Genomic DNA, 15803 nt, shown 5'->3' with positions numbered 1-15803 from the left:
AATATAGTTAAGCCAAAGGAAGAATACCTGGGGACTCCCCTAAACTTTGCACGTTTAATTTAGTGCATACCCTACCTTTGCTTGGTTTAATTCCCCCCCCTCCTCTGATCTTGGCATTTCTATTAGCCTCTGCCCCTAGTCAATTTCATCGAATGCGGATGAGACACGCACCAACTCTTGAACCTTTTGTCCACGTGGCATTTATTTAAAATAAAAAAAGTTCCTTATTTTTCAGGCCAAATTTGTTAAAAGCTTGGCTGAAGCTCCACTTTAGGCTACTTTCTAAATCTAGCTAAAATTAATGGAGTTTCAGCCAGTTTGTTCTCCAGATTTGACCCCAAAAAAAAAAGATTTACATAACAACAACATACCCAGTCTGGTCCCACAAGTGGGTCTAGGGAGGGTAAAGTGAACGTAGACCTTACCCTTACCTTAGAGGTAGAGAGACTGTTTCGGATAGACCCTCAGCTCAAGATGAAGGAAGATTACATCGAAAGCAAGAAATTATTGCTCCCATCTATCTTAATTAGAATAATTTGTGGGCAAGATTTTTATCCAAGAGTCCCTAGTCGACCAAGTTTTTTACTTCAACTAGTGAGAGAGAGGTCTTACTAACTTCTGACATATGATAAGCAGGAGAAGGAAGGAAAGAAGGGAAAAATAAAGGAAAACAACAGAGATACATCCATGCACACCAAGAGTTCATTTAGGGTGTCACCATACCCCAATGTAGAAGGCAGCTCATCCATGGAAAAGAGGACACAAAATCTAAGTGAAGAGTCGCCAGAAATATTGAGCATTAGAATGTGTTTCATGTCATTGCTACCTAAATATATAGGTGATTGCAATGGATAAAAGTACAAGTCACTATTTTGTATATGAGGACTCCTTTCGAAATCAGCATAAATTTAACAGGGCAGAGATCCTCCATTTTCAGTGGTTTGAGCCTTTGAGGTTGTAAATATTGAAAAAGGATCAGTAATGAGACTTCTATAATGGATTCACACGAGACACACTTCATAGCAACAAAAGAAGCCCGAAGACAACCCTCGTTTGTCTCTAGAGTGGATATCCAGCTATAAATTCAGAAAATGAATATATATGGAAGCTAGGAATTGCGATCTTTTAGGTTCAGTTGCTAAGGGTTTATGCATATCATTTACCATTTGGAGTACTCGCGCGTGTGTTTTCACACTTGACTAGAATCTAACTTGATATAGCTTTTTTTTTTTTTGACAAAGAACCTGACCTAGCTTCTTATCATCTCTAGCTTTGAACTTTGTTTATCTGATTAGTCCTTTAAATTAGATTTATGCCAACTTTGTTACACTTTCTCAGTCAAATTTGAAACAAGTGTTCATTGCATCTAATGAAGAAATAAAAAGAAATACATTGATGAAACTCCGTTTTATTGGTTATTTTTTGTTCTGCTAATAACAATGAGCTCCAGCCAATTCATATTAATTTGCTCAGAAAGAAGAAATATTCCGTTGAAAGAAACAGCCATTGCATCTAAAGAAGTATAAAAAGAAATACATTGTTGGAACTCCAGTTTTTTGGCTAAACACGATAGAGTTCTAGTTAAGTTTTTTTCCTTTACACCCTTCGGGGTGGCCCAGTGGTTTGGGCTTGGGACTTCCATGTTGGAGGTCTCAAGTTCGAAACCCCTTGCCAGCGAAAGCAAGGGGTTTGCCTTCTGGGTCGAGCTCGTCGCACCGGGCTTGCCTAGTGCGGGTTACCTCTCCTATGTGGTTTGCGAGCTATTGCATAGGAGCGGAGGTTTTACCCTGTGCGCACCCAAAGGGTAGCGGCTGCGGGTTTCCCTTGTCATAAAAAAAAAAAAAGAAAGTTTTTTTCCTTTACAGATTTGGCCAAAAGAGGAAATGCACAATCAAAATAAATAAGCATTGCATCTAAAGAAGAAACACAAAATACAATGTTGGGAAGAATATACATTGTATATATCAGGAAGAAATAAGAAGAAATACAAATTTGGAACAAATAAATATCGTATATGACTACATGACAATTAATGATTGAAAAGTTCCCCATATAGAAGCTTATTTGTCAACTTCTCATGACCACACCCCTAGGAGTGTGTACTTACGCTCTTTGCCACATCAACGTCGTCTAGGAGGGTCAAGGCTATCAAACTGGCAAGTTTGGGGTGTGTGGATGGGTGGATAGATGAGGATAAAAAATAGTTCAGATTTGCACGGAATAAAATGTGTCAACTTTAAGGGGGTACTGATGTATTCTGCCTTGAACCAAAGTAATGATAGGGGACATCTTATATACTTTCTTAATTTTTGGTAAATATAGTTTGAGAAACAAATGGATTAAATTGACGAGGGTAGTATGGTAAAAATAAATTTCCACGAGGATTAGTTTTCTACTTCTCTTTTTACATTTAAGAAGAAATTGCAAAATTATGTTTCCTCTCTGCAGTAGAAGAACGAGTTTTGCTACTACTCTGTATAGCTTATTCTCGTGTGATAATTGGCCAAATACCTTACACCCCTCTAAAATAAGTGTTCTTTTTTTTAAAAAAAAACAACTGCAAAATTTTCAAAAAATTGTCCAAACAAGCTATTAAAACTTTATAATTTTGATAGAAATACTGAATACGAAAGCTAAGATAATGGATTAGAATTAAAAGCATCTATCATGGTTTAAAACATAGAAAAATATAATCTCCTTAGAAATAAATTTATCAGCTAATGACTCTTATTATAATGAAAATACCTGCCAAAATAGAATTTCTTACTAGAAATTAATTACTAATATAATGAAAATACTTGCGTAATTTGTGTTGGTCTTCGTTATTCCCGGCCATATGTCCCCAGTTTCCCCACAAATTATCCCTAACATTTGGTTGTGATAAACTAATATATGATAATTACTGCTATGTGCATTGTGTCATACCATCCTTTGATGTATTTAATTATGTTCTTGACTTAATGTGACTTACGAGTTGTTCTTTTCTTTTGATGATGCTATACTTGGGTGGATGCATTAATGTCACAGCAAGAGATTGATTTGCTTAAGGTAAAGATCTCTTTCCTTGTTCGTCCTGATCATAGGATCCCTGAACCCCCAAAGGAAGAGAAAGAAAAAGAAAAAGAAAATAGGATGCACTTGAAGGCATACTTTTCAGTAAGGATATGTGATCTTATTTTCATTTTGCTCTCCAGAATTTGAACCACAAAAACATTGTGAAGTATCTTGGATCCTTAAAGACAAAGAGTCATCTTTTCATAATTCTTGAGTGAGTGAGCTTGAAACTTATCTTCACTTCTATTTTTGCTTTATTTCTGAAGGAAACTAAATATCTGAAATTTTGATATTTGTTTAAAGGTATGTAGAGAATGGCTCACTTGCTAACATTGTCAAGCCAAACAAATTTGGGCCTTTTCCAGAATCTTTGGTTGCTGTTTACATCTCTCAGGTCTCAGATTGACTTTTGCCAAATTAGATATCACGGAGTTAGATGTGGAAGTTCCAGTTTATGATGGTTCTCTTCTGTTGTAGGTATTGGAAGGATTGGTTTATCTACATGAGCAAGGTGTGATTCATAGGGATATCAAGGGTGCAAATATATTGACAACTAAAGAGGTTTTTAATTGCACTCACTTTTCTGTTTTTGATTTTGTTACCTTCATGCATGGAAGTCACTACTCTCTTTGTCATTTTTAATTATCAACTCAAAGAATCTATATCTGAATTCACACCGAAAGTTAAGAAGCTTGACCCTCGTATTCTGATCCATGCTACATAAATCAGACAGATGGAGTAGTTAGTTATTTTCTCTTCATGCTATGTCTGATTTCTTTCGTGCCTTGTTTGGAAAAAGAAATTTCATGAGTTGTATACTGCATAGCGATTTGCTTGCATTTGCGGTCTCACTGTTACCATCAATTCTCATTTGGATTATATATTCAGCTCATGTAAATTTTTCCCTACCTGTGTGTTTGCCTTTCCTAACTATTTGTTCTTGATAATTTTTGTTTGCAGGGTTTGGTGAAACTTGCTGACTTTGGTGTTGCAACAAAATTAACGGAGGCAGATGTTAATACACATTCAGTTGTTGGAACACCATACTGGATGGCACCTGAGGTACACAAACTTATTTTAGTGGTGTCTATATTTGGTTTGACGTTTTGTTTCTCCCTGTTGCCTGTTATTCACTTCTGAAAGGGAAGATAACTTTATTTTGATTAGTTATCGACTAGCTGAGATTTCTATCTTGCACTACAAGTGGGCCTCTGCCGTGTACGGGCCCAACATGTTAGGTATTTAATTTAATTATGATGTTTACAATAAGTAGTGCCTGATATAAGAAAAAATACATTACCTTTAAAAAAAAAATTCCATAGAAAATGTGTATAATATGTTCTCTTTTCTTTACAAATCATGCCCAAAAAAGGAAAAAAACACTGTGCTCTCTTTCTAACAACCAATCGAGAAACTGTATAGTTGCTCAAAGTTGGTAGTTATTAAGTTGTGGGGTCTTAAGTTGGTATTGCATATCTTTCTTGACTCAGTAATGTCTAGACCCCTTTCTTACCTTGACAGAAGAGCCTTTATGGTACTGCTACAACACTACTTAGATGGAAGTGAAAGTTTTGAACAAAATAAAAATATTTTCATTTTGAAATTCCATTGTACTCGACCGGAGTAACTTTATCACGGAACTATCCTGTAAAATGAATCATGAATATTCACTGAGCAATAGAGGAAAATTACAATTTTTTTTGTAACTAACTAAATAAAAAAATAATAATTACAAATTACAAATTTACACAGCTTTAAGATGAGAATCATGAATATTACTGAGCTATAAAGGAAAATTACAATTTTTTGGTAACTAAAAAAATAAATAAAAAATTAGTACAAATCACAAATTTACACAGCTTTTAGCTGAAAATTACAGCTCTAAAATGGCTAAGAACATAAACGAAAGATAATGTAAGGACAGCTGCAAAAGCAAATAGTGCCTGCCGAAGAGCCTTTCCCCCTATCCAGCAATTGTGAGTAATGGTGTGTAGCTTTGAATTTTTCATGCAGTTTCCTTTTTCATACTGCTCTTGACAACTTCTCTTTATATTAATACACTGTAATGAAGAAGAGTAAAAACAAAAAACATGATAAATGAGCAAAGTTTTGCTCTAAACCCCATAAGGAGGTGACTCCATTTACACAATTGTATTAAAGAATGACAATGAATACTCTAAACCTTCATCAGTAGTAAATTCTTATGGAGGTTTTATATGTGCTTAGGTTTTACTGCAAAATGTTGAAGATGCTTAACAATTATTATGTTTTGTGTCTTGTTAAAGTGATTCATTCAAATTTAATGAAGTCAGAGATGCAACTTAAAGTGGCATTTCAATATTTTTTTAATGATATCTCTCTTCCTTTAATCTCCAACAAAAATCACTTTAACAGTATCTGATCCAACAGTGGTTGTTCTGACTTTGGCAAAAACAAAATTATATTGACAAAATTAGAGTGAAAGAATCCCACATTTTTCCCATTGAGCACTCATATGATGAAACAATCAAGAAGCAGATAAATTGAACATGAAGTATACTCTGTCAAGAAACTATAACTTCAAAATCTTTTTTGTTTGTAAATGAAAGAGGATCCTCAAGCTATAAAAGGTCTAATCTCCTAGTTTCCTTTTTTCGTTGTGTCCTATCAATGAAAATAAGACACCTTTTTCTATATGTAGAATAAGAAACCAATTTTCCCATCCCATCTCCAACAAAAAAGGAAAAAGAACTAACGTACACAAATTAGGGTCACCCACTATTCATTTTGACAGACAAAATCATCTTTATTGTCCTTGTTTATGTATTTTAACTTTCAATTATTAGATATCTAGTAAGCAGTAACAAAACAGGATGAGTTAATAGTGCATTCATATAACTAGGTGGGTTGGGCTGAATTTGGGCGGGTCAAAATATGATGAGTTAATAAAAAGTTACTTGTGTTGACATGCTATAAAGCTGGTCATAATACAACTCACTCAATTTTTACTAAGCTCTAATTTTTGTTTGTTCTTTTATATAATTTTTAGTACCAAATAAAACTATTTTATTTCTTTATTATGACTATGTAGAACATACAAATAATAAAAGATGCTTTTGAAATAGTTTGACAAGATTTCTCATGGATCAATTTGAGCTACATATCAACCTAATTTGTTATGGGCCGAAAAGGGTTAGGGCTAAAATGCATGGGTTGGGTGGGTCATGTTTTCATAGGCCAATTTTGCCACCTCTACCATATAACATATATTTTGTGCTATGGTGGATATGATGTATAAAAAGACAGTAATAAACAAAAAGAATATGATAAGTGCTTATTGACAAACAAACCTGACAATAAATGGATGTGGTAGACGCAACATGATCAAAATGTAGGCCACAATCAAAGATATTCTATTTCCTCTATCCTGATGAAGTAAACGTAAATTTTAAGATACAAATATATGTTTAACTTCTCATGAATAATGCTGAATAATAGTGCGCTTTTTTTAAGCCTTACTGTTTTGAACTTTTGCACTATTTTTTTTCTTACAAAAGCTAAGAATTACCCCCCCCCCCCGCCCCAATATCACAGCCTTTGATGTGAAAAGTATTACACAAACCTTTTCTTAGCAAGGAACAATATGGAAAATTCTTTGCATTACCTTTTAGATAGTCCCATACTACGGAGGAGATTACATGGCAAAACAGTTGGTTTTAGATTATCAATCTGTCATTGCAGGCAACAAAACATCATCAATTATGTCCGTGCAAATCCACAGTAATACAACACTAACTAGAGCTGTACCCAATAGGAATGCACCTGACTTCTTATGCTTCTCAAAGCTCTTTAATGATAAATATGTAGATAAAGCAAACATCCATCCAGCTGCCTGTGGAGAAGTAGCATGATATTTTTTTTGAGAAGGAAAAACAAATTCATACTAATTCTTTGCTCGGCTACAGAGCAAATGGATCACCTGAGAGTATCCAACTTCCAAGTGTGATCATCAAACACAATCAGGTTCCATAAGTATTAATGAGCATCTGTCTAACATGATTTCACTATTATCATCAACAATAAATACCCAAACTACATAATTTAGCAGGAATAAGCACTACACCTTGGAATTAGCAATACAAAAACTTTGTTCCAAGTCAGCCCTTTCCTTGGTGGGGTTGGGTCTAAAAGAATGGTTGGGACAACAAACGTTCATCTCATTCGTCCTCTGTTCTAAGTCGGCCCTCACCTCAGCGGGCTTGAGACTAAAAGAAGGCTATTGAAGTGACTAATTCCTCGGCGTTAAAAACAAAGAATTTGTTGGAGTTATCTCATCATTTTTATCTAGTCTCCAATAAGATTGAAGATCAACGAAAATGCAATGAGCATAATTTAAGCTTAAGCATTTCCCAAGCTCCTCTAAGCCCCAACTTAGCAGTAATAAGTTGCAACTACTTAAAAAGCAAAATCAGCTAAGGTGAGGAAAATCATATATTAAGTAGAGATATTATCTTCCATCTGAAATTGGAGCTCAAATGAACATGAGTTCGTACATCAGATACTTTATCATTAGCTTAATTTATTTTACCTATGTATGAAGCCACCTTCCAAAAATGTCAAATCAAATAAAATTTTGGGATTTGTTGAAAATAAACTTTCTTCCTCTAGAAAAGAACACCAAACCATCCAAAGAGCAAAGAGTTTGAATGGACAGTTCACTTGTAAGAGAAGGGAAGAAATGGGACTTGGTGAAATATTCTGCGAGTTATAATATTGGTAGCAGAAACTTGCACCTGGAAGATCTATCTTTAATGCTATCTAGTGTTTCAGGTGATTGAAATGTCAGGAGTATGTGCTGCATCTGACATTTGGAGTGTTGGCTGTACAGTTATAGAACTGCTTACTTGTTTACCTCCGTACTATGATCTTCAGCCCATGCCTGCTCTCTTTCGGATTGTGCAGGTGAGTTTTAGTTATGCTATGTCTTTTTGTCTTTATGTATGAGAAAGATGGGGATAATATTTTGGATTTAGGTAGTGGTGATATTTTTTTCCCTCTTGCTTGAATCAAATGCTAATTTAGTGGTTAAGTGGCTATTTGATGATCTTCAACAATTTAATGAATCCTTGTCTGTTCCAGGATGATCATCCCCCAATTCCAGATAGCCTTTCTCCTGCTATCACTGATTTTCTGCGCCAGTGTTTTAAGAAGGTAAAGAGTATATTATTCCTTGAAGTTTGGTATTGTCGTAAAATGATGCTTGATCTTGATGCTTTATGCATCTTTAATTGGGTTATTTGAATCTGGATGTCCGGTGATAGCTCTGTGAACAATGGTGCAGAACGAGAATTAAACTGTGTTTATGTCCTTTATCACCGCTTAATCTATGGCATCAAAGAGATCATAACTGTTCCATTTGCCTGGTTTTATGATTTTGTCTTTTCGCGAGTCTATCTCTTGACTACTCCAATAGCTTTTGATGACTTTGGATTAGCATGTTTCAGGATGCTAGACAAAGGCCTGATGCTAAGACACTACTTTCACATCCTTGGATACAAAATTCAAGGCGTGCTTTGCAGTCCTCACTCCGTCATAGTGGGACAATAAGGTAGATTTTGTAATATACTCCTAGTTATTTTTGTTTACCAAGAAATAACGAGGGCCAGGATGGACAGTTCGTAACTCAGTGGATAATGGGCCGCCCCTCCACCCTTCTCCACTTAAATAGCAGTTCTTTGTCTGCTACAGGGTTTGAACCCACGATGTTCAATCAATCCACATATTACAGGCTGTGTCTATAGACCAAAGCCAAGGGGGGTTGTAATACTCTCCTAATCTTCATTTGTCAAGTACTTTTTCTCTAGGATCCCTTTAAAAGTCTGTAATGACGGTATACTTTTTGATGTCCGCTATATTTTCTTGCATTTGTTATCTTCTAGAAATATAGAAGAAGATGGATCGGCTGTCAGAGAGGCATCAAATGAAGATGACAAGGGTGCTGCTGGAAGCTCTTCTTCTGACAAAGCAAAAGTATTTTTCTTTGGCGTTTCTTTAAAATGATGAAAATTTCAATTAAGCAACATAGTGATAGTCTCTGAATTCAGGAATCTAGCACAACATTGGCATCACCTGAAGTCCTGGAGACTAGCAAGTCAGAAGAGGTTGATCGTTCAAGTAGTATTCGTATAGAAGAAAGAACTGATAAGATTGAAGATCAATTTACGTCAGATCCAGTTCCAACTTTAGCAATTCATGAGAAGTCTCCTATTCAACACAATGCTGATGGATTAGCTGTGAATAAGGAATCAGCGCTTCAAAGTTCAACTGACTTGGGTGAGCCTGATAAAGTTTTTGCAAATGGTGAGCTTGAATTTAGTGAATCCAGGGGTGGAAACACTGTAGGTAGGAAGGTTGAAGAAAAAGGACATGGCGTCAATGTATATTCTGCATCATCCAGTTCTGGACAAAAGAACACAGATTATAGTCCTAGAAAGGTAAAGTGTGTGTTTATAATTTCTATTTTTGATTTTGTAGGATTGTGTGTTGTTAGGATTTCCAAGAAACATCTCTAGGAGCCCTAATGTTTTTTACTTGAAATATACTCTTTATGAGATGTACTGCTTTGCATATAAATAAATTCCATACTTTGAGAAAAAAGCATGAAAATGAGTAGTTTGGATAGAATCATAGAATTGAACTTCTGATCGATCCAGGTAAAAGTAAATAAGATAATAATGGCCTTTCCTTTGGGGTAAAACATATGCTTATAATTCCTACTTTCTTTGTGCTGCTTACTGAACAAAATCCTTCTTTTTCATATTCCAATAACTAGTAAACAACTCTTTAATAATTAGCTGTCATAAGCTGGATGTAATAACTTTTACACCTCTTGTGTTATATGTTTAATCCAATTATGATCTCCTTTTTTGTTTTCTGTTTGATCTAATACATATGGGATGATTATAATGTGTCAGTTATAAGTCTAATTGGTGGAACCAATGTGGTGTGGCTAATTTGATCATTAATCCAAGTTCCTGTGTAAAGAAAAGTAGTTTATACAAGGAGATATCTCAGTCCCTATCCTGCCTGTGTTCATGATTCTTAGAGCTTGTTTGGATCGACTTATTTTAAAGTGCTTTTAAGCTAAAATAACTTTTAAGCACTTGGGAGTGTTTGAGTAAATTTTAAAAAAGCTTACAAGCACTTGATTTTATGCTAAAATGATAAAAATAAGCCATAACCATAAGTTAGAATTTCTAACTTGTGGTTTTTGGTTTATAAGTCATAAAACAAAAGCCAATTCAAACAGGCTCTTTATAAGAGCCTGATTGGATTGACTTATGGCATATGACTTATAGGCCCAAAGCCATAAGTTAGAAATTCTAACTTATGACTCTTTTGGGTTATTTTTGTTAATTTGGCTTAAAATCAAGAACTTGTAAGCATTTTTTAAAATTTTACCCAAACACTACAAAACTGCTAAAACAACTATTTTGGCTTAAAAACACCCAAGCTAAGCCAATCCAAACAAACTCTTATTCATAAAAAGGACATTTTTCCTCTGATTTCGCGGTATTCACTTATTTTTGTTTCTATAATTCATCTATATTATGCACGGTCACCTCATGCTTGTTACTCTTAGTAGATTGTTTTTCATCCTGAGATCATCTCTGAACTATTTTGGACCTTTTTTTGCTGATGAATTTAGATGTTTCATTCAGAAAGGAGCATCAAGTAGATGCATAGTTACAAGAAAGGAAACAACATTAATAAAAGGACTAATGAATCCCTTTTCTGTGTCAATCTAAGACAAGGGAGCTATTAAAATCCAACAACTGATCGGTGCTAATTACAATAGTCATATTACTCCGGCAAAAAGATGGAGTAAGCACTTTGTTTAGCGGGAGTGATTTGGACTTGAGATTCCTTCAAAACACCTCTTATTCCTCTCATTCCATATTGACTAATTTGAACCTCAACTCTGATTATGTTTTTTTTTCCTCTCTTGTACGTCTTTTCGACTGCATCAAACGTTACTTAATGTTCTTATGTCATCTATATAACTTGTTGCTATCTCATGTTATATCATTTTCTAACTATTTCTTGCCTGGAATTTTGTGGAAGCTTAGAGGCAGACCCACGTTGAGCTAACGAGTGTCAGGTGACACTACTTTGTCGGAAAATTTTACTAAATATATATTTATAGTAAGCATTAAGTGATATATTGAACTAAATGACACTACTTGATAAGAGATTCCTCATGGCGCGTTTGTTCAAAGGTTAGTTTTGTTCCTTGAGGTTGGAGGTTTGAACCTCAACTTAAACATATTTTTTGCAAAATATAACATATAGCTTAACATTGGTTAACCAGTTTTAAGCAATATGTTATATTTTGCAAAAATATGCTTGGGTTGAGGTTCAAACCTCCAACTTCAAAAGAACAAAATTAAGTTTTGAACCAACACGCCAAGAGACATCTATTGTCAAGTAGTGTCCTTTCATCAAGATATCACTTTATGCTTATATATATATATATCTTTCACAAAATTCCAGGCTACAAATAGTTAGAAAATGATACAATATGAGATAACAACAAGTTATATAGATTACATAAGAACATTGAGTAACGTTTAATGCAGTCGAAAAGACGTAAAAAAGAAACATAATCAGAGTTGAGGTTCAATATAGAATCAGAGAAATAGGAGGTGTTCTGATGGAATGTCAACTCCAAATCACTCCCTCAAAACAAAGTGCTTACTCTTATCCTTTTTGCTAGACTAATATGACTACCCTAATTAGCGCTGATCGTTTGTTGGATTTTTGTTAACTCCCTTTTCTTAGATTGACCAAAACTAAACCAATGAGTCATGGATATCTCTTACTTATAAAATGTGATAATTAAATTTTTAGCCTTTCTTCTATAATTATTGACCCTGCTTACTGAAAATTCTGCGTACGGGACTGTGAAGGCTGTGAAGACATCAGTTGTTCCACAAGGAAATGAACTGAGCAGATTCAGTGACCCCCCTGGTGATGCTTCCTTGGATGACCTGTTTCATCCATTGGAGAAGAACCTGGAGAATCGCGCTGCTGAAGTGTCTCTCTCTGCATCATCTTCACAAATTGCTCAAAACAATGCAATTGCCGAAGCTGGAAAGAACGATTTGGCAACAAAGTTGAGAGCCACAATTGCTAAGAAACAAATGGAAAGTGAATCAGGACCACCAAATGGTGGTGATTTACTCAGTATCATGATGGGTGTGTTGAAGGAGGATGTAATAGACATGGATGGTTTAGTATGTGTGCTTATTCGTTTTTGCTTGATTTATGTATATTTTGTTATACCTCACCGTCTTTCTCCCCTATTTTCTTATTTCTTTCTTTTTTGGATGCTTTTTCAGGGCTTTGATGATAAACTGCCGACAGAAAATTTGTTTCACCTTCAGGTACTATTAGACTAGTTTTCTTGACTTATTTTTGTGATGATGCCTTGATCTTTGATTTTATGAAAAGGTAAGGTAAATTTTATAAATGATTTCAGCACAGAGACTGCTGTTTTAGCTGTTCTATATATCAGCAGGGCAACACCAAAAAAAAAAAATTCAGCCTCAGCTATCCCCTTAGTGATTCTAAAACCTGTAGCACTTTTCACCCTCATTTACATATTCTAGTCCACACCAAAAGCCAAACACAAATATACAATTAGACTTTATCTTGTGAATGGAGTTGACACTATCTTCAAAGCATTTTCTATTTCTCTCATTCCATATAATCCTCCATAATGCCATATGCAAGCAGGTATAGTATTTTCAACCAAAGAAAACTTCCTCTTCCTATCTCCCTTTCTGTACCAACCTCTCAAAAGGTCATCTGTTTTGCATGTCATATTCATAAAGAAATGCCACAATTGTGCAGTAACATGACAATGCAAAAACAAATGACATATACTCTCTGTTTGACTTCCACAGAGAAAACATTTGCTACTTAGGACAGCGCCCCTCTTTTGCAGATTCTCATGTGTGAATGAGCTTCTTACTCACTATCCATGTGAAGCAACCAACCTTTCTACAGTTTGCAAATTCTCAAAAAAAACTGCAACAGTTTGCAACCCCATTAATGGGATATACATGACTACTATTCCAATTAATACAGAGTCCAGATATAGCTTGAAAGATCACCAAAATCAAACTTAGATGTTGTAGCTCTACCACCTCAGCATCACACATCACCAATGTGTCATAACTGTTGTTCTGGACTCTAAATCCTCTATTCCAACCATTCTTGTATGCCACAGATAACATTTTGCTAAAGCTCTGCATCACTAGAATGAATTTTTTTTTTATAGAGATTGGATCCCCTGTTTAAAACCCCTTTTAGCTGCAAAGAAACCACAGGTGTTCAGTTGACGAGAACTGAATATATGACTCTGCTGAAGAATATCCAGTTCACCCATTTCCTGCCGAAAGGATGCCTCGACCTTTGGTTTGCCTTTGGTGTCACTTTATAGTGTAATTTCAACTATGATAATATTTTTGTTAGGATCTTTCTCATGTCCTTCAACTGGTGCTTATTCGAGTGTTTAATTGATATGATACTAGAAATTGGTAAATGGTTGTTTGGTAATGAATTTTTTGGTCACTTAGACAAGGAAATGGTAAGTTAGAGGTTAATTGCTATGCTGCTGTAGGTATAAAATAGAACCTTTCTGTGTATAGTTCCTCCATGTCAAGGGTAGTGAAATGGAAAATAGTCATGTCAAGGTTACAAAATAGCAAACAACTTAAGCGACTAATCCTGTATTTCTGTGTAAAATGAAACATACCTTTTGTAAATCTTATAAGATTATTAAGTTAAATTGGCATATATCTATTTGGCATGAGGAATCTTCTTAATGCAATATAGTTTTTATAGTATATTTTCAACATGGGAGAGGTCCTTCCTTTACACTGTGCCAATTGATTCATTTTCTTCATTAAGCTTCCACAAGGCGAAAATTCTATGGAGAAAGGACCCACTCCAAAGTAGACACAAGAAGATACGGCTTCGCAGAATATGATCGACGAAAGCAGGGGTATGGAATTGCAGGAGAAAGGTGATTGTTTGATGGAGGCAGACGTTGGTTGTGACAAACAAAACATGCAAATCCAGCAAATGCATGATGTTGAACCAGTAGCTTTGAACATCCCTAGAAAAACTAATGGATAGGAGATTGAAGCATCCAACTTGATTAATTCCCACATTTTGGAATTAAGCTCTACCTATGGAATTGCTTTTGAAGGTTTCAGGGAAGAGACTCTTGCCCTATTGATGAGATTGGACGAAAGAAAGTCTGCTTTGGAGAACAAGATAATAGAAGGTACAAGTACAACACCTAGACATCAGGGGATTGGGAAAAATGAACTAAAAAATCTACAATCCAGTCTAAATCAGGATGTGGAGGGATCCAGAACAAAGGGGAGAGTTCTTAACTTGCTTTTAAACGAGGATAAAGCTACTATCATGGAATGTAAGGGGGATTAACAAGATGTCCACTAGGAATATTGTTAAAAGTGCTTTGCTGAAATGGAAGGCAGATATCTACTGTTTCCAAGAAACAAAGGTGAGTAAGGGGAAGGGGGTAAAAGTTGTGGCCTAGTAGATGGATGAGGTGTGGATATATAGAAGCAGATGGGAGTAGGGGTGGAATCCTAATCATGTGGGACTGTAGAATCTGGACATGGAGTACGGTAGAAATTGACCAATACTCTATTACTGGTAGAAATTGGCCAATACTCTATTACTTACAGATTTGATGCAGTACAAAGTGCGTTTACTTGGTTTCTCACTGGTGTGTATGCTCCGTACATCAGGATTGAGAAACTAGACTGTTGGGAAGAGGTGGCAGCAGTCAAAGAATTTCGCGAAGGTTCATGGGTAACTTGTGGAGACTTCAACACATTTAGAGTTATGGCAGGAAGGAGAGGATGCAATTGGATCACAAATGTGATGACTGACTTTTCCAACTGGATTGAAGAGATGTAACTACTCGACCCTCACCTAAATGGAGGGATTTTCACATGGTTCAGGGGTGCTAATCACCATAGTGCTTCCAAACTAGACAGATTCATGTACTTAATGGAATGGGAGGAAACCTTTAGGAATATCAAACAATTGATCATGCCCAGAGTGACTTCTGACCACTGCCCTATCATGTTGCAATGTGGAGACTGGGACCAGAGGAAGTCATACTTTAAGTTTGAGAATTGGTGGCTCAATGTTGATGGTTTTGAGGGGCTTGTCCATAGTTGGTGGAACGAATTTGAAGTGGAGGGCTGCCCTGACTACAACCTCAGTGTTAAGCTAAAAATGTTGAACAAAAACTCAAAGATTGGAGCAAATCAGTGTTGGGGAGTTATGCAACTGGAAAGACAGTCTTCTCAATGAATTAGCTGATATTGATCTAGCACAAAACACTAGAACTTTATATGCGGATGAAGTACTGGTGAGGGCAACAGTTCTGGTGGAGTTGGAGGATTTGGCAAAAAATGAGGAATCTAGATGGAGGCAAAAGTCCCGAGTTCTCTCGCTAAAACAGGGGGATAATAACACTAGGTTTTTTTAGAGAATGGCAACAACCCACAAGATATACAATAACATTGATAGATTGATAATCAATGGGAAGGTTAATATGATTGAGTTCTACAGGAAACGCTATACTGAATCTGAGATGTGGAGGCCCTCTTTTGAGTATGTTAATCGTCCAAGAATCTCTGAGGAGGAACAAGATTGGC

The 15803-nt window shown here is 35.7% G+C and overlaps 1 protein-coding gene across 5 annotated transcripts in view; it reads left to right on the top strand.

Annotated features, from left to right (window-relative positions):
* LOC125821735 (MAP3K epsilon protein kinase 1-like) overlaps positions 1 to 15803 on the top strand; it is a 602763-nt gene that overhangs the window by 571809 nt on the left and 15151 nt on the right. For all 5 annotated transcript variants that reach the window (XM_049501115.1, XM_049501113.1, XM_049501114.1 and 2 more), the window contains 12 exons: positions 3028 to 3048; positions 3195 to 3268; positions 3358 to 3448; positions 3532 to 3615; positions 4015 to 4116; positions 7864 to 7995; positions 8173 to 8244; positions 8538 to 8641; positions 8973 to 9063; positions 9138 to 9527; positions 12003 to 12329; positions 12435 to 12479. In XM_049501115.1, the coding sequence (XP_049357072.1) occupies positions 3028 to 3048; positions 3195 to 3268; positions 3358 to 3448; positions 3532 to 3615; positions 4015 to 4116; positions 7864 to 7995; positions 8173 to 8244; positions 8538 to 8641; positions 8973 to 9063; positions 9138 to 9527; positions 12003 to 12329; positions 12435 to 12479 (1533 nt within the window). The remainder of the gene's footprint in view (positions 1 to 3027; positions 3049 to 3194; positions 3269 to 3357; positions 3449 to 3531; positions 3616 to 4014; positions 4117 to 7863; positions 7996 to 8172; positions 8245 to 8537; positions 8642 to 8972; positions 9064 to 9137; positions 9528 to 12002; positions 12330 to 12434; positions 12480 to 15803) is intronic.

This window comes from Solanum verrucosum, unplaced genomic scaffold (genome assembly GCF_900185275.1).
Source record: "Solanum verrucosum unplaced genomic scaffold, falcon-dt-bn FXZP01000210.1, whole genome shotgun sequence".
Taxonomy (NCBI): domain Eukaryota; kingdom Viridiplantae; phylum Streptophyta; class Magnoliopsida; order Solanales; family Solanaceae; genus Solanum; species Solanum verrucosum.
Note: the sequence above shows the minus strand (reverse complement) of the source record. Positions and strands in the feature narration are given on the sequence as shown.